At 39.5% G+C, this 19,962-nt stretch overlaps 1 protein-coding gene across 5 annotated transcripts in view; it reads right to left on the bottom strand.

Annotated features, from left to right (window-relative positions):
* Positions 1-550: 550 nt before the first annotated feature.
* The window catches only part of otud7a (OTU deubiquitinase 7A), a 106,982-nt gene continuing 87,570 nt past the window's right edge, over positions 551-19,962 (bottom strand). For all 5 annotated transcript variants that reach the window (XM_015343756.2, XM_069190720.1, XM_015343755.2 and 2 more), the window contains 5 exons: positions 15,911-16,038; positions 15,222-15,371; positions 6,804-6,918; positions 5,871-5,955; positions 551-5,344 (listed from right to left, as the gene is read on the bottom strand). In XM_015343756.2, coding sequence (XP_015199242.2) covers positions 3,896-5,344; positions 5,871-5,955; positions 6,804-6,918; positions 15,222-15,371; positions 15,911-16,038 — 1,927 coding nt within the window. In that variant the 3' untranslated portion in view covers positions 551-3,895. The remainder of the gene's footprint in view (positions 5,345-5,870; positions 5,956-6,803; positions 6,919-15,221; positions 15,372-15,910; positions 16,039-19,962) is intronic.

The following is a 19,962-nucleotide window of genomic DNA, read 5'->3' as shown; positions in this document are numbered from 1 at the left end:
GTTTTACAATGTACAATAGAGGAAGATTCAGAATGCTTCTGTCCTGCAAGCAGAATCAATTGATTGAAGATCCCTTCTACACACAATTGCTGACTGGGTTTCTACATCACAATCCCTGGTTTCTGCTGGGCCAGAACAAGAAAGTAATGATGACGGTTTACAACAGAAAACAATAAAAGCTGTAACTCTCTTACTCACATAGAAAAAAAAAGCTGATTTTTTTCCCCAGACATTCATTCACCTTACATTTGTATGCCAGCAGAATGAACCTAAACATCAGTGAATCTAAATGATTTTTTTTTAGTTAAAACCACACAATAGAGGTTAAGGTGGGTATATCTCCTTTAACAATAAAAAAGTGAGTCAGCGAAGCGAGAACTTTAGCACAGGCATAGTTTTGCTCGTAGTTTTTTTTTTGCTCAAAAACTAAGATTGTTGCACACACTAAGACTTGTTTTGAGCATCAGTATTTTTCCAAATGAATAGATTTGACATTCATTGGACTGCATGTCAAATCCTTAATCATACAAATTGCAGGGCACAAACCGCAGGCTTTACAATGGGAAGATTTTATTGTTATTGTTTCTTTGTCTAAATATGGCAACGGTCTTCATGACAAAGATAGTAATTATATCTAAACATGGACTGTTCTATGTTTATTAAGAATTAACCATGATTGCATTTTTGCATTTTGGTAACATCTGAAGTGTGACAATGGTGCTACTTGCTGAATCGAGGAGATGAATTTACTGAATCACTGTTCTACTTTAGGGTGTGTATACTTAAGCTTGATTTGACCTTTTACGTGTGTACATGTGTACAACACCAAGAGAAAAAAGCTACTCTGGTACAGTAAGAAACACCAATATTGTTTTTCCCCTTTCTGTAACAACGAAACAGGAGATACATTTAAAAAAAAAAAATTAAAAGGCTAAAAGGGAGTTTTCTTTTCAAAGATGTGCAGGCTTCTAATCATACTAGAAGTTGCAATCTCTTTACAAAAACAAAAGAGCCTAAACATGTAATTGATTCCCCCATTTTTGCATTTCATGGAAAAAATAATTAAACACATATGGATAGATCTGTAAAGGACTTCTAACCATACTTGCAGGTCTCAGCCTTTTTAGAGGCCTCACTTTAAGTAGAATCCACTTCCGAACTGAAGACTAAAACCCTGGAACACTGAAGCACACTACAGCTACAGTATGTGAAAACTATTCGTATTACGTGTGCAGTGTATGCCAGCCATTTAATGCTAATGCATCTTATTGCAAACTGCAGGCCTCAAGGCTATGCAAAATAAAGGTTAGCTGCTTTTAAAGCCAAATGTCCCACAGTTCTCAGATATGTCCCTTACATGGCAAATATAAGAAAACAGAAATACATTACTAGTATTTGTTATATAAATCTCTTTAGTTATACATGTAGCTTTTTCACTACTCCAGTTTTAAATTTTTTATGTTTTAATAATGGAAAATAATTGCATTTCCACCTCAATGTTTAAAAGAGGCTGCACAATGGAGCGATGATTATTAGTATGACTGAAGTACAAAGTACCAAGTAATTCACTGAAAAAAAATAAAATAAAGCTTTTTCATAACTCAGCTTGATGAGTAGTAGGTTTTGTTACAAATGTTTGAAACTATCGAGAACATAAATAGTCATAACTTAAAACACTTCTTTTACAAAGCTCCTTTTTTCAAGGTTATTTTCTTCAAACAGCCCTGCAGTTAAAATAACCTACCAAAATGACAACTGTGTCCATAAGAAAAAGAGCAAAATATTGCTTTGCGGCATTTTGTGAAAATAATATAAAAATAATTTCTATATTACAATTTAACCTTGGCTTGTAAATTCCCAATGTAATCACATTCTCTAGTCCACAAACAAAACACACAAACAACTCTCTTTTTTGTAACAATAAACTAATCTTTTTTTCTTTTTTTGCTATTTACATCGGTACCTAATGTGCAAATTAATAATTTAAAGTAGTGTAAAAGTCTCAAATTAATATAAAATAACATTTTACACTTCTAAGGGTGAGAGTCCATGAAACTGTTACATACAAACGAGGAAGAAAGTTGCAGTATGTTCAGTAAAAATATGAAAGAGAACTAAGAGACAGTCACAGCTTTGACCAGGGACATTTAGTCACGATATTTGAGTACATACAAATCTATGAATGGCTGTCTAAAATGAATGTTTATTATCTATTTGGAGTATATCTTACTGTATTTAAAAATAATAAAGAAAACAGTCCTAAAGACAGATAAAAATCAAACTATTATTTTTCTTGTTAATAAAGCACACTTCATGACAGTAGCTTTGTAATATATTTTACAACCAATATTTAACAGGTGAACCTCCATATCAACTAAAAAAAAACAGGATTCCTGTCTACTGCCAAAAATATTTTATACTGAAAGTTTCAATAAGCTTTGTTTTCAGTGCTATTTTTCTGTTTACAGATATTTGCACATAATACTGAAAATGTAAGCACATTATAATTACACATAGCAACTGCTTGTGTCATTGGTACAGTACATTTTCAGCTCTTCCTTTCTGAATTAAACTCACATCCATTTTCACACTCAGCTGGATCTGCTGTGTGCGAGTTTAAATTTGCCTTTTCATTTGTCCTCTTCATCTCTTGCACGTCACATTGCCTTCTTCTTCGGGAATTTTGGTGAAGGTGCACAAGATGTTCTCAAATTTAGATACATTAAAAATGTTCTGAAAGCATTTTGTGTTACTGCTGTATACCTGAGAACAATGGCATAGCTGTATTTAAAAATTACTTTTAATTGTTTTTGGCACATTGGTTTTATGTCAGAATTTATGTGTGTAAGCAGTAACCATTTTAATATAAAGAACACTAGCTTTGGGTGAGGAGAGAAGAGGGGAAAAGGCCCTCTGTAAATGTACATAAGTCTTTAATCTAAAACGGCAAAACTAGCATTTTGCATACAACTGCATCTGACTACAGTTGTACAGCCTACAATAAGCTACTTTAAAGTTGTGTGTTGTGTCTCAATTTCTGGAAGTTTTTAGCTTCAAGCAACCAGACGTCATATCAAGAAACAAAAAATGTTGGGGCCTGTAGTTGTGGCAGCTGAAGCCTGTAAGGTGCTACAAAAATGAAAGAAAAAAGCCTTGAAGTTAGATACTATTTGTGCAAGGACATAAGGGAGGGATTATGTGAACACTTCTGACACTAAAGCAATTATTGCTTTTAGATGTATAATTCTTCCTAGACGTGAATATAACAGCAAATGCCTTTGGACAAACTATTCTATACAAACTATTTATAAATTAATCTATTCTTTACAAACTTGCAGATAAAAGTCATAAAGCATTAGACTGTTTCTAATTCACACTAAAAGGGAACTCACAAAGCTCCTCATACTCACTGTTGAAGCCATTCACTTCTGTACATATGCTTTAGTTACAGCAGAAATTACTTATTTTTAAAGTGGTACCCTGCAGTATGACCGTTTCTGTAGGTACCACAGCGCCTCTGTGCCCGTTTGATAAAAGTATTTCATTTTCTTTATTTTTCATACAGGTTTGAAATCTAATTAAATCTAATTAAAAGCAGAAAATAGAAATTCAAACCAGACCTATAATGTTACTCAGGAAGGCCCTGGCCAAAGCTGTGAACTGAGTTTCAGTTCTACCTTCTTCATTATCAAGTAACTGTGTCCTTCGATACTGGGGGAAAGGTAACAGGAGTAAAAGGAACTGTTCTTAAATAGAGTAGGAAATTTGTTATGGTCTACTTCTGCCATTATTTTTTATTATTCTTAGAGCACAAAGGGATATGTTTCCATTTTCTAAGAGAATTTCTGCAGCTAGCATGAACCAGCTGGTTATACCAGCTGGCGTGTGCTAGGGGCTATCCAGGTCTTTGCGTCTTTCCTTCCTTTTCCCTACGTTTCAGCTCCTCTTTGTAGCAATACGAGCAGTAGTTCTCTGTCTCTGGCCGGCCATAGAAAGAACAGTTCTCCTTCTTGCACCGGTTTTGCTGGAGTCTGTAAAGCGGGCACCCCGTGCTGCGGCCTTTGGTTTTGTCATGGCTTAGCCAGGCCTGGGGGGAATCGGCGTCGGCAAATTCAAGGCAATCCCGGACGTCGTTGGCATCGAAACCGTTGGTGTAGGTGTGTGACTTGTGTTCCCCAGGCATGGCGTAAGAGAGGGACTCGACTGTGTTCACTGTACGGATCCCCGACATGCGGGCAGGGCTGTAGCTTTGAGAGGACAGCGAGCGGTTCTGCTGCGGGTAAGTAGCGCAGGTCTTTAGAGTGCCTACAATAGGTTTGTAGGTATCGTCCTGGAAGCTGGACGACTGCACGTTGACATCTCGTAGGTGAATGACGCTTTGCCTCTGGATAGGTGGTGTATGGCTGTAGTGGGCTGATACCGGGATGGGCCCGGATTTTTTAGCACCATTGCTGGGGGAGGAGAAAGGGGCCGGTGTCGGGCTGTGCCTCTCCTGCAGCTTCAAAACCAGCTGGGAGGTATGGCTTTGGTGCAAAACCGGAGAGCAGCCCTCCCGAGGCGAGGTGTCTGTTTTTTCTCGCTGGAAGGCGGCCTCTTGCTCCGGCTTCTTAGAATCAGACCCGCTGACAGCAGGCTTCTTTTCCGACTCTTTCCTCTTCTGCTCTTGCTCCGCGCTGAACCGCTCCTGGGCGTTCGTCAGGTAGAAACTGATCATCTCCTCGTGGAACTGGTGGCGGTGGCTGGTCAGGAGGAGGCCGGCGAAAATGAACTTGCGTTCTCCCTGCATGGCTGCTCTGAGGATGTTGAGGCTCAGCTTGACATCAGTGCTGTACTTCCAGTGGTCCGACACCTTCTCGTACGGGGGCTTCGACGAGCTGTTGCGCTTCTCCACGGGAGACGCCCCCGAAGGCCTCTCTGTAGGGGACGGGCTGGTGGTCTTTTCAGATGAAGACGTGCTGGCCGACTGTCCAGATTCCTCTTTGCTCCCTTTGCGGGATTTCGATTCCTTCTTCTTGCTCTTCTCCCCGCTATCCCCGTTCCTGCCATTGCCGGAGTTGGATTTGCTGATTTTGCCATGGACCAGCCCCCCCAGACCCCCCATGTTCTTTTTCAGCTTGATGCCCAGGGTTTTGCTAAGGCTCCCGAGTTTGTTGGCAACCGAGTCGGTCCGGTTCTTGTCCTTCTCCTTGCGCTGCTTGTCCTTCTCCTTCTCCTTGCTGGGTTTGCCGTTGTTGACGTTGGAGTTGCTGCAGACGGACTCGCGGTCGGAGTCCATGGAATCAGCTAGTGACTGCACGTCCTCTCCCGCTGAGGCTGTGGGTGACTCTGGCTGAGCGAGGGGAGCCTTTGGGATGAGCAGAAATAAAAAGGACATGAGCATCTCATCGGCATTCTGGGAGATCTCCCTCGAGTGTCTCCTAACCAAGGGTCTCTTCTGCCCAAACATTTTTTTTTATTTTCCACATTTATCTTTTTCAGTAAGGATGACTGGCTGCAAGGGGGAATTCACCAGCATCAGTTTTAACAAATATTTGTCTTTAGTGAGTGCTTCTCAAGCTCGTTATTTACTGTAATTACTCAACATGTTTGACTCTGACCTCCTAGAAAATTCTAGAGAAGGATGTTTCAACACCCTTACTTTTTATTTTAAGTCACAGATGTTACTTGGGCTAAGAAGCAAAGATTTAATAAATATGGTTAATGTGAAACCCCAAAAACTAAATAACTAAAAACAGTAAAAAATAAGTTTAAAAATTCAGATTAAAAATATGTTATAACATTAATGGTGCATTTTATCTAAAAGAAACTGAAGTAGTACTTTTAATGAGATATATTCTTCAGGTCACAAAATAAAAAAAAGAAAGAAGTACCCTTGTTTCTGAAGGAATTCGAATCCATGTTACATTCATGTAGTTGTGCAGGAGGTTTAGTTTTGCTTCCAAAGACAGGATAAGACTGAAGAGAAACATATATGTTATTCGCCATTTCTGTATCACTTCCACAAATTTGTTTTTCTATTTCTTGTCAAATGTTATGCTACTGATCCTTGAATTGATATTTATAAAACCTTTACTACATTACAAAGGGGTTGTAAGATGTTTGAGCAATGGCAGATGCCAAATTTAAAACCAAATGATTAAAACCTAAATAACCCACGTCTATACAGAATACATTTTCAACAGGTAAAAGTGAATGTACTTAGGATGACATTAGCATGTGTGCCAGCTGATGATTATGAGTCTGCATGAAGGGGCTACAGGTGGCCTTCTGAAGCCCGTTAGGAGAAGAGTGAACGCCACACTGTCTTGAGAGCACTCCCAGGCAACGCAGAAAGTACCTAAGAGTCTCAAGTGAGTGTGACCTAATCTGAATTAACGTTATTGGCCAGCTATGTTTGTTTTAACTAGATATCTGATAAGCATTTCTGTATCAGCCTTTCAAAAACAAATTGGACATCAAGATGAAGTGCTAAACTAGATCTTCTGAAAATGAATACCTTATTTCCATAGAGGGCTGTTTCTTCCCCCCCCCCCATGCACAAAGAAACAAGGCATTAGCAGTTTTTATTACAAGCATGGCATGCGGGACTATTTCATTCGGGCTGTTTTGAATTTATACCTCCCAAGCACATTTCTTAAATCTCCATCTCCTGGCTGTACAAGAGCTTTCCGACACAAAAAAAAAATGTTTTCCCGTCTGTATTTGTTCGACATTCTAAATCATCGACTGAAGAAAACTCTGGCTGGATGCAGTGTGGCGTGGTGATTTCTCTGTGCAGACCTGCGGGCGATCGGCTGACTCACTTGGCTAGCTTTGCGTTATCGTTATCATCCTTCTCCCACTCCCAGTCCCTCCCTGGGTCCACTGCGAAGTGAAGAGGCAGCAGCTTGTGTTCGGAGTCAGTCAGTGGGATAACCGCTGGAAACAAACAAAGGAGAGGGGGTTGCAGCTTAAACTGGGAGAACACAAAAAGAGGGTGGTGGTAGGCCTTTAGTTAATTCCCTATCCCCAACTCCAGAGGCCCCAGCTCAAAAAAGGCTGTTTAAGTGCTCTCCTAACTAGAACGGGCAGAGAGGATCCAAAGAGAAAATCCAGTTAAAGGACGCTGGTTGTGCTGACATTATTACATGCTGAGGTGGCACGATTTCAGCACAAAACCATGAAAAAATATTTTTTTTGGTTGCACAGCTGAAGTGTTGCAAGTATTAATGTTTTAGGTTCACCCGAGCTGAGGTGTGGAAGTGGCAGTAATAAACACTATCCTGAGGGTAACAGACTTCCTTTTTTTCTTTAGTGCAAAGTGTATACTGTGTGGAAGGAAAAAAAAAATGTTTCACCTTTAGGAAACAAAACACAAACCAGACATGAAGGCTTTGGTTGCTTTGAAAGTTTAGGTATGGGCCTTTTTCACCAATTACATGTACTGGTCATAGGAAGCTGTTTTTCATATCTGAAAACTGTAGTGACACTGACAAATGTTGTACGTTGCAAAGGAACAAGTAATAGGTTTATTCCACGCTGAAAAGAGAAGAATATTCTTACTTTGTTTAGTAGAGAGTCAATACTGAAGACCAAACAGTAGCTGTTACGCTGGTCTCTCAACACACACAAGGAACTGTGTGCCAATAAGCCAAACTGGTGTGTCATACAAGTGTGACTACCTATATGTGACAAGGGGTAAACTGTCACAGAGCATTTGTAAAGACAGGCAGAATAACCTCAGTTATTAGACAAATATACTAATAAAATGAAGCACATGAAATGAATATGCTATTAGGCAAATGAGAAATGTATTTTAAATAAAATAAATCATTACTTATTTTATTTATTTGCACAAAGAAGGCATGTTTTACCTCCTAGTTCCCTGTGATAAACTGAAGACACGCTCTGGCTTATTTGCTAGAACTAGAAAGATACAGTTAAGACAGAAGAAGATGTCTCACTGAAGTCCACAACCACAAGGTTTTGTTTCCAATTTTAAGAGAAGATGTCTCACCGAAGTCCACAACCAGAAGGTTTTGTTTCCAATTTTAAGAGCAAGTGCACATTGTAGATTAGTTACGATCTTTTACAAGAACATCTTGCACAACACCTACATGATTTGTAAATAACATCACTGCAGTAAGAGTGAGGCCTGCCAATTCTGCGAAGCTCCAAACCAAACTGCAGTAAGAGCTATGGCTTATTTATGAGCAATTGCAGATTCACAGGATTGGTCTACTCTTAATGACCTTTACAGGCAGAGAAAGCATAAACAGAGGAATTAATATTGTCCTACACATTGAGTAAAAATGTGCACTAGGTGTGTAAATATAACAAACAGATTTACAGCAGTCTGTGCACGTTGGCTGAGGAAGCAGCCTGATTTGCTTCTTTCTGTCAGAAAGAAGAGTTATAAATCAAAATTTATTTTCAAGGCAGCAAGGAATGTTTTGCTTCAACATTGATTGCACTCCTACATAATTAACACAACATAAAAAGTTAGCTTGATTATATTTTTAGCACATGAGTATGCATATGTGTCCTACACTAAAAGAATCCTTTCTGTACCTGCTTCCCCAGTTAAAGGAGGTTATCCCTGTATATCCTAGACATGTTTTTTTCATGACTTCTCTTTCAGGTTTTTCCACAATGGTTCAATGACCGAGAAATCAGTGGAATGGAAACAATCAAATCAAATTTTGGCAAACCTGCTTCATTGTACCAAGCACGCACAAATTTAATTGTTTATCATTTGCTGCACTGCATTTAAAAAATTGGGAGTACTATAGACAACTATGAAGTGTACTTTATTAACTGAAACATCCACCACTCAGAAAGGGGAGGTCAGGTTCAGTGACAGCAAAATGTTCTTACAGTGCAACAATTCAATGCTCAGTTCTGCTTCACAACTCAGCTGAAAAATAAAAAGATTAAAGAAAATTGATTTCTGCATTTAGTTCCAGATACTACTATTCAAGCAGTTCCAAAAGATATCTACATCCTGTATGTAGTCAGTCTGGCTCGGCTGAAGGCATGTCCTGAAATGACATTATAAAATCTCCATTTGGATAGTGACATCACAGACCTAACAGAAATTTGAAGAGCCTGCCAGGTTTTTTTTTCCTGTGAGGTATTTGGACGGCTATCTGAAATGCCAAGGAGATGCTGATAATAAAGGAGAAAGGATACCTCGGGAACTGATAAAGAGAATCAAGATCGATGCTTGTGCAGTCTTGCACAGCATGTTTCATTTAGTTACTACATGTTCATTTTACTTCCATAATAAACAAAGAAGATGCCCTATCAGTTATGGTGGCCAAACGCAATCAAACCTCCTGACTAGAGTCAAAACAAATGTCACTGTAATTTAATATACTTTGTACACACAGTGGAAAATAAAATAGGCATGAAAATAACATTAAAAACTCCACAACCCTTTTACTGGGACATACAGACCTATTTTAGCAGGTCTTCCAGAGGCGAATGAAGGTCTAGTTTCCATCTGAAATGGTTTGAAATAGCAACCAAATGCTGTGCTATGAAGCAGACAAAAAATAAACAGGGAACTTTTGTAATAGTTTGCACATCTCTGTTAATTTGCCCTCAAGCTTGGCTGTGGCCTCCTTTGTACAAATTACAAGTATTTACCTGCACAGAAAATAATGTTTAGATGTTTTCATTTTTTTTTATAACAGTTCATACATTATGTCCCATTGGTATAGGAACACATGGTAACAACAGTTATCAAGTTGGTCAATTACACAAGGCTGCCCTCTGGTGGACATTAGCAAAATCTACCCAGTAAAAATACCAGTTTGATTATGTGTGTTACTGTTGTTGATTATATTGGTTAAAAACAAGATGTCCAGTTAAAATTGGAAGTAGATGAGGAAATGTGAAGAAAACAGGACTGTTACAATAGAAGTGACATATCACATAACATATCATATAACATGGGAGTACAATTTTGGGTGTCACATGTTTTGCCACCTTGATGTGTGTTTAATGCTTGAACAACAACTCCTGTGAAAAAAAGCACAGGTAGATAAAATCATCTCTTGTACAATTGTGGTTTTCTTGAAAAGGCATCATGGTCAACAGCATGCAGAAACTGTGTGAAGTTTTTTGTAAAAACTGATACAGGTGCTGACCACTGAGTCCCGTCAGAGGACTATGTTCTTGTCATCTAGAAACATGCACATGCTCATCAGTGAAGTCAGAGGTGATTTAGTCTGAAAATGATGGCTTATTGAGATCTTCCTCTCCATTCCTCTGACACAGGTGTGGACAGCTGTAGGGCTCCCCAGCGTGGCTTTGAAGACCAAACCAGGCTACTTGTCAAGTCACATTCGTGAGGCATCACCTGAATGCTGTCCTCATTCAGAGGTGAACCACTTTCTCCTCTCCTGCCACTGTAAATATGCTGCAGCATGTTGTCCTCATGCTGATCTTTATGACCAGCTCCTGGAAAAATGATACAGTATAATCCCCCAGGCCAGGGGTTCCTACTGGGATCAGAGGATCTTTCTAACACCTGCTGGTTGTTGTTCCACCCGAGCCCTCAGTTCCATAAATCAAACCCTTCATTGACTTAATAATAATGAAACGAAATTGAATGGCTTGTTTCCAGCTTTAACCACCATATTGTGTTACTGAAATAAAATCCCAAACTTGTGACTAGAAACAATGTGCAAATATTCATTTGAAGCAGCCTCTTAATTCCAGAAAGGCTTCAATTATCTCATGAAGGTGGGATGGGATGAAAATCAGCAAGCTTGTGGGTCACCAGGACCAGGACTGGGAACCCCTGACCCAGGCAATAAGATTTGGGTTAGTATGAGTTCTTTGTCACAATATACTCCGAACTGTGGCCATCGTTTTCCGTTTCATCACAGGGGTCATAGAACCTTCATACATGAGTGGTCACTGGTCCATTAGCATGCATTTAAGCTCGTACCAGATCAGTCCAGAAGGTGGCAACAAAGACAAGCTAACCACCTTTACTAATGTCTGTATGATATCATGCCACAAGTCAAGTCCTTCCCTTTTTAAGACAATGCATTGTCATCTTACTTTCAAAATACGTTCTGCTTGGTGGGATGAAAGTTTAGCTTAGAGACAAATGACTTCTTGTTTCATCTTGTAGTTCAGCAAATAAGGTAACGTTAGCCGTACCATTCTGGCACTTGAAGTAGTTGTCGCTGGCAAGCCATAGAAAAAGTCTAATGCTAAAATCACAAACTCCGCTGTGATACTGTATCTTATAATATTTATTTTGAAAGTCTATAAATGGAAGCTAAAGCTGTTGCTTTACTTGGATTTAACAAGACTTCACATTAAGCAGGTGCAACTGAATGTGTGACTTTTTCATGTTGCTCTAAATAGACCTTTGGGAAATAATGTGGGCGAACGTTGTGCTTAGCATAATGTGGAAGTGGTGATCATGGATTTAAAATAGGTCTTTTACTGGTGTGAGAGTTAGCTGATGCCAATGTAAATCAGAGGATCTTTCTAATACTGGAAGTAAACCTAAATATATCCTCATACGTTTACACAGGCTGGTTCTGCTCATACTTATTGCACATCAGCAGCCAAACCAGCCATATAAAAACCACAACTCCTGGCCTTCCTTCAGGAGGGAGCTGCAATGCAGGTACAGTGCAAGTACATCTCAACTCATATAGCCATTTCTCAACTGACAGAAGCTATTAAAATAGGTCAACTGTTCCATGTGAGAATATTCCTAGCACGTGTTTCAGTAAGTCTCAAGCTACATTTCACAAAGCATTTAATCTCCATTCTTGAAAAAAAAAAAGACTTCAAGCCTAACACCTGTGGGTTTTTTTATCAGGTATGATTTTTACAGAAAATCAGCTATCAGGTATCAGTTTTACAGAAAATCTGACACACCTTGTTTTTCTCCCACTAAATTTAAAAACCTATCAGGGATTTTTTTTTTTAATTCAAGTTGGCAAAAGCTTACAGTCTCACAGTTTACAGAAGGCCCAGTGACAACACTGTCACCCATTTAAAGCTGCATCTGGAGTCAGAGACAAAGCCCTTGAAGCTCACTGTAGCATTCGGCCTGCTGCGCAGCTGCAGATGTGTTCTGCTCTGGCTGCCACGGTCTGCACTGCTCTAATTATTAGCAGTCACAGCATGGAATGCCCCCACCCCCCCCAGCAGGAGGTCAAGACATCTTGGCACAGAGGGAAAGCAGGGTGGCAGCCAAGCTTTGTAATCAGCCTGCTCTCTCACAGAGCTCAAGCCACACAGCCCAAACAGACTCCACTTTATTAGTACTTAGGCATTACATCTCCTCCCAAAGTCTCTCCATTCACTGCAAATGAAGAGCCTAACCTCAGCTTCTACAGATCTTATACAGAAGAGCTTGCATATTCTTTATGCCCTGAATTTAAAAATATCTTTAGGCTCTACAGTGACTACAAACATACAGTAGACAAGTGCTAAAACAGTGAATTCTATTTATTCTTGCATACACAAAGGAAGGCACTCATAAGCAATTTATATATCAGACAGTACATAAAAGCACTGCCAAGGACAGTTCATTCTATACATACGTGTTCCTAAAAATGCCTCAATAAAAACTGAAACAGACACTGACCACTATGCAATAAAAAGCTGGGTGTTTCTTTCTGGTACCATGTCTAGAAAGCCATTCTTTGAACTATAGTAACTATACATACAACATTTAGCCAGCAGCCATATCACTCTGCAACTCACAACTGGCAGCCCACTGAAGCTCAGCAGTTGTGAGCTTGGTCAGTACCTGGATGGGAGATCTCCTGGGAAAACTAAGGTTGCTGCTGGAAGAGGTGTTAGTGGGGCCAGCAGGGGGCGCTCACCCTGTGGTCCATGTGGGTCCTAATGCCCCAGTGTAGTGAAGGAGACACTATACTGTAAACAGGGCCGCCCTTCGGATGAGACGTAAAACCAAGGTCCTGATTCTCTGTGGTCATTAAAAATCCCAGAGCGTTTCTCGAGAGTAGGGGTGTAACCCCAGCGTCCTGGCCAAATTTCCCATTGCCTCCTGATAATCCCCCTCTATGAACTGGCTTCATTACTCTGCTCTCCTCCCCCCCGGGATCTGATGTGTGGTGAGCGTTCTGGCGCACTATGGCTGCCGTCACATCATCCAGGTGGTGGAGGGGAGTCCCCATTACCTGTAAAACGCTTTGAGTGGAGTGTCCAGAAAAAGCACTATATAAGTGTAAGCAATTATTATTATTATTATACAAAGCCATATTCAACACAAAAATTGCATAGGCAATCGTTCCCTCCTATATTCAAGGATTGTATTTACCGTGAACCAGAGAATTCCCTTTTCCATTTTCATACCTTGTTTCCCTCTTGGAAACAGGCTATTATTGATTAGCCCTGTATTTGCTGCAGTACCATACGCTGCTCTATGAGAGACAAAGACAACACTCAGGTCCCATCTGATGCATGTGTGGCCAAGCCACTGACATTCCAGAGTGCTTAGCTTTCGGTGTACCCCCTCCAGGAAGACCTTAGATTCGAACTGGCAGCCTTGAGTTTGCAATCTGCCCTCTAATCAGAGGGATTTTTCATGAAGTGAGCGCTCAGTAATAAGCTGAACATACCCTCAACCCTGATCCTGGCCAATCAACTGTGTCTGGCAAGGCAGACTAGAGCTGTCAACACTGTCACAGGCCGGGATAAACTATTTTTCCAAAGGCAGGATAAGTCAACTAGGATACCAGGAAGTGTAAAGCAGGCTGCACCAATGACATCCTTTTGAAAATCACAATTCCAGCTCAGCAGGGCGCTCGGCAGGGGGTGTCTATTTCTCTTCATGAATGTTTCTCGCTGTAGTCAGGAAAGGGAAAATAGCAGACAAAGGCTTTCTTCCACTCAGTCTAAAACAGTGTTTTACTTCAGGAAATGAAGAAGACTAATAGTGTTTACTCTTAAATGCCAACTCAACAGGACCATCATGCTGAAGTAACCCATCATAAACACAGTTTTATCACCATGCAGGTTAGTATAAACTAACTCACTTGACCATATTACATCTGTTAGACTTCATTTCACTAAACCTGTCTTCAGGTTTGACTTTTGGTTTTGATATAACGCCACCAATACATTTTGGTAATATGGAGCATCTTTCTATTATTAGTATCTTCAGAGGTGAAAGTACCTGTGCATAACTATTTGTCATCAAAATGACGAAATACGCATGACAATTATAATTATGTGAAACAAACTATATCAGATAGTGAACGTACATTGTAATTAAACCTTCAAATATTCAGACTTTACTTGAAGAAAGAATTTAACACAAAATTAATCAACGGGTTAGGATCTTTGCAGGCTGTTTAAATTCCTTGCACCACGTAGGAAGTCACTGTCCCCTTCCCAAACCAGTTCAATATCATGGAAAACACTTTTCTGTACAGTATTTGCCCAAAGTCAAATCCTCTTCCAGTCCTTTTTTGTTCGCAGTATTTCTGCATTAACCCCCTTCAGATTCTTTTCTAGATTTAACCAGGGGGGATAACCAATACCTGGCTATCGATTCTTTATTAGTCTTACATTTTTAAGCACGCGTTCTGATCAAGTGATCAAAGCAGACTCAAATGCCATACCAACTTCCAAATAATCTGTTCCTTAAATATATCTTTCTATCTTTAATAATTCATTATATGCAATTAGATATTTTGTTCGTTAGACCAGGGTCATTAATCTTGGTTGACACTACTCTCTAGCTCATTTAATGGCACAGCATCAACCTTCTCACTTGCTGAAGACTAGTGAGCTGTAACCATATCCCCCCTGGAATTTGCCCTGGGTGATGTTCAACTTTACTGTATTTCATACTGTAGATCAAAAACATATTTTGTAATACTGGGTTGGGCTGCTCAGTACAGTAAGCCCTGGAATTTGGAGGGCGTACGATATGATACACCTGAAGAAGGCTCCACAGCTGAAACGTTGTTTTCTCTCTTCTCTTTTCAGCATGGAATAAACCTGTTACTTGTTCCATTTGATATGATATGCAGCTCTGAAGGTGCTCTCTGAGCTTTAGTGCTGAGTTCTACTGTACCAACCAAGGCAAAAGATGCTGTTAAACCACAATCAGTTATTTTTAATGTCATCTGCTGTGCCCAGGCTTCTGCCCTTGAGACCTTAGAATTCCAGGTTTTTGCCTCGTTTCAGACAACGTGAATAGATTGACTTTCAGCTCCTCCAATTACCTTGCTCTCGCTGCTGGTCTTTCTGCTCCATAGACACCAGCGCAGAAAAGTGTGCTTGGTCGTAGGCCAGGACCAGTGGGGAGCAGTGACAGCGATTTGGAGGGACTTCCAGCGGTAAATAAATTCCCCCGAATGGAATAGGGGCGAATGCTGCAAAGTCACAGAAAAGCAAAATCAGTAATAAAATCTTTCCATGCAAAGCAGATGTACAAATTCATAATTTCGTAATCCCAGTTTTTCCCCTACTATATATGGTAATGAATTTAAGAAGGAATCAGATGTTCTTATCTTTCTCCCTTAATTATTTTTAATCTTGGCTTTCCCAGTTCTAATCTTTTGCCCTACTTAACTTTCAGTATGCATGACAAGGAAGTGACTTTAAGAAAACGCAGAATGTTACAGAAGCCCTCCTTCCATAGATCAAGAAGACGATTCAATCACAAGCTCTAACTGGAGTTCGTTAATCTCCAAGTTAGTCGTTTAAAAAGGAGGAGGTTCTGGGCATGTTTTTGCCCCAAAAAACCTAAAGGACAGGATTCGGTTGCTGTCTCCTGACAGAGGTATTTCTCAACATATGTTTCTTGGAAATCATCTCACACAATGAGGAAACCTTTCGGACGTATTGCTCATGTAAGGATGACTGTGAGCATGAGTTTTTCCAGGACCCGTTGAAAAAGTCAGGGCCTTGCCTTCGCCTCCAGAATCTCTCAGCATTGTGTCTGCCACCACCACGATGGGCCGCCGAAGGACATGAGCCAACACAAACACATGGAACTCCTCCAGGCTTTCATACACAGGATCCTCTGCATTGTCCACGCTGTGGAACACAGAAAACTGTTAGAACCACTCGAAAAGGCTTCCAAGCCAAATTAACTGGACATTCTGTGCCTTTTCACAGAGATGGCTCAAGCAGTGCATAATTTACAACTGCCCTCTGATTACCTCAGTTGCTACTAAAGCTCCTCATTGAGGTTGATTTCAAAGAGCGGTTTGTAAAGCGGGGATATTTTATATTGATGCAGCTGCATTAATCATAACCTTGCAATAGGACCAACATATACTTTGTCCTTTAAAGCCACATTTGTGTGTTTTAACTCTTGCCACTCTTGAACACCAGGCACACCAGCCAAGTACACCGTGATTAATAGACTTTCTGTTAATGTGCTTCCACCTAAGGTTAATTAAGAATTATTTTAAAGCAGAGATTCCTCTATTCCCATATTAATATGCCTGTCACATACAGTACAAAAGGAAGAAATGCTGTGCTGCCATTCCCTAAAACTTTCTCAATGAGACGTCTGTTGCATGCTTGTACCCCAACAGGCACATTAAATGGTTTCCCCATTCCATTTTTAATAAAACGACATATGTAAAGCTAAAAAAACAGGCATTGAATCAAGATTTCTCCAAGTTCTTTAACAGCGGGGTTTCCTGGAAGATAATGTTGAATGCTGTGTTCAATTTTAAAAAAGTAATGAGACCAAGGGGAAGATAAGCAGCATTTACAGAGTTCAGTGGCGTTTCCAGCATTATAACCAGTGACACCCGTAGTTCTGAAGTATTAAAAATCTGTAACGCCAAAACCTGAAATACTAAACATATTCTTCTATCGTGACAAGCCTTTCTTTATTTTTTTCTTTTTTTCTCTTGAAGTGTACAGTCCCATCTGTCTTCTGAGGCTTATACAGTCCTTATTGCCACTTACAGGGAAGGTAATCACCAGAGAGCACGCGGTGTGAAATGAATGAGTTGTCCTCAGGAGCTGCTGCTGAGACTCCTGCCCTGAAACCTTGCAGACTGCAGCAGTGAACCCATGAGAGCAATGAGCCCTGCACACTGCACCCTTAACGCACATTTAAAGAGGGAGAAAAACACCAGTATCCACATGCAGGCAGCCTACAGATGCAGACAGATGACTAGCCAGAAGCAAACCTTCAGCCATGCGATCCTTCTTTCTGCTCTTCATTTTTCCTAACTGCTCCCTTACACTGGGGTAAGGCAAAGCGTCAATTGTGACAAAACTCAAACCTCTCCATGTTACATTTGAATACAGCTATAATGTGTACTGCATTCTTCTTGTGCTTTCAAATCGTAGCCATGCTTTCTGAGAGTTAGTGGATTAATACAATTATATAAATAAAATTAATATGAGTTGCATCTGCCAGTGAAATGAACTCAGTAAAATAAGTAAGTAAAAACCACACTTAACAAGAAAGACAGCTATTTGGCAGCAAGCTTCTTTTCAGGGGTTGATATGAAACCACAGATGTTTATGTAATGTGAGGCTTGCGTGTAATACAGCCTTGCTTTTAAATGCTGCTATTTAGATTGTGGCTGTAACGCTCCATCTCAGATTGGCCTAGAAGCAACCAAAATCAACATGAGCTCGTTCATGCAGGCTAAAGTCTTGAAAATTTGTTCCCTCAGTTTTACAGGCCACAATTAAAAACTTTCAATTTTTGCCCTTAATCGTGTATAAGATAAGCAGAGATCATAAGCCACTTTTGGATAGCTACAGGAAAATATATTTTCTAATACCTCTGAAATGTGAAATGATCTACTCTCTGACATATTATTTTATTTTTTATACATATTCAGCTCTGTTGCACCTACTGTAATTTAATTGGAGCCGTGGCTAAGTGCCACAACCAATTCACAGTTTATCTGGCAATATGGAGGAGATGTTCTGCGGAGAAAAGAAAGACTGGTCTTGTATGGGTGTTTATACTGTAAAGATGTATATATAGTTACAGAAGCACAGCATTTAATGAAGAACGGTGTTTGAGTTGACTGCAGTAAATTAAACATCTCTAGTTGAAAATTTCAGTGAGATTCATGTTCATTTGTCTCTCATGTCACACTTATAAGTACAAAACGCATCCTCTATCCCCCTAATCAACTGACCTTCTTACTGTATGTTATTAATCTTTTGGTCTGACTTTCAGCAGATTATTGGTATATTTTTGTTTTTAATGAGAAATGGTTTAATATTTTAAATTAACCCAGCACTAACGAACAAGACAATGTTGTCCTACACAGACAGATGTGACAATGTTTCACTAACCACATTTGTAAAAAGATAACAGTAATGAAAAATGTCTAGAGGTCACAGGAAAAGCACATTTGTCTTAAATGACACCCACACAAGAACCCAGCTGAACAAGAAAGATAAGTGCAGCTGTGAAGTGTCGTAGGGCCTTATTCTCTTATAGTACACCCAGTTATTTTTACTTCACTGTTTCCCTATCTACACTATGCTTTTAACTTTCCTCACAAAAATCGATTCAGATCCAAAGAGACAGAAATAGACACAAGACCAGCTTCCGACATTCCTACAGAGAGACCAAGGTGCTATAGCATGCTTTTAACATTTGAAGGTACAATTTATTTTTCCAATTATGCTAAAAGGGGTAAAATGAAGCAATTCCACCACAATACTACAGTTTTGTTTTTAGAGTGCTCATTTAATGCAGTGGTTTAATATGGACTTTTATTTGGACAAAGCTAAATGAGGGTCTTTCATACCATCCAACATATGGCATTAACAGGATACAGAATACTGTTCTGCTGTCAATTAAATTTCACTGTAAAGCCTTTGCAATTTTACAAAAACATGTAGCTTAAAAAACACATTTACAAGAAGCCAGAGTATCAGCTCCACCATAATGTTTTTTTGGCACATCAATGAATATATTCATCACTTTATTAATATTTGTGGGAAAAATAATTCTAAAGATCCCAAAGCATGACTCTTACATAAACATTTAGTGTTGAACTAACCTACATCTTTGAAATGATGTCGGACTGTTTAAATGCTGAGTTGAAAACAACACCTTTAACTCAATACCAGCAGATTTCAAACAAGTCAGATATCTAATGGAAATCTGATACAAGAACAACTTCTCAAAATGTAAAAGGAATTAGACCAGAAGAGTGCTCTAAATATAAGAGATTTCCATTGAGTGCTAAGACTTTTTAAATAGAAGCAGCCACTGAAAAATATTTTAGGTTTCAGTTCTCAGATTGAATTTTATCAGGCGGTTTATATGTTGACTTCAAAGGAGTCTCAGTATTTCACAAGTAAAGTACTGTATATCTCTGAACCTAAAAATATGTGGTACAGTATATGGTAAAATGAAAAATGTATATTGTATGTTTGTAATCAAGAAGGTTAAATATATCAGCATGTAGGGCAAGGTTGTTATTTCCTGCCTGGGGTGGGAAACAGAAAGGTGATGAGATTTTCTACACAAGATGCTTGTGAAGTTTCCTTTAAAGGAATTCATGAAAACATGAACTTTCCTTTGAAGCATTTCCTGTTATGTGTTCCATACACTGTGCAGGTTAATACTATATTCAGAATCCTATTAATAACAGTAGACTAAGAAAAGGGAAAATAACCAAAAACTCTACCGGCAGTATGTTCAATATTGACGCTCACATACTTGAAGAATATAAAGAAAATTCAGCCAATAGCCGTTTACAGGTAAACCTTTAAAATGTGTGTTCTATTTGTGAATGTACACAAGGAACAGGGTTTATGATGTGTATCTTGTGAAAGGAAGGGCCCACTATTGGCATGCAAGTTGCAGTTGATGGCTTACAGCTTATGAAGCATTCAGAATCATTTGGGAAATATTCCTTTCCTCCACTAAAAATTCCACTTTGGTCTTCATCGTTTTAGCTTTGAACAGCTCTCTCCACAGAAAGAAACCTACTGTAGGTTCTCAGATGGACGGTC

The sequence above is a fragment of the Lepisosteus oculatus genome, chromosome 5 (genome assembly GCF_040954835.1).
Source record: "Lepisosteus oculatus isolate fLepOcu1 chromosome 5, fLepOcu1.hap2, whole genome shotgun sequence".
NCBI classification, from domain to species: Eukaryota; Metazoa; Chordata; class Actinopteri; order Semionotiformes; family Lepisosteidae; genus Lepisosteus; species Lepisosteus oculatus.
The sequence above is the reverse complement of the archived record's forward strand: the minus strand, read 5'-3'. Positions and strand labels throughout refer to the sequence as shown.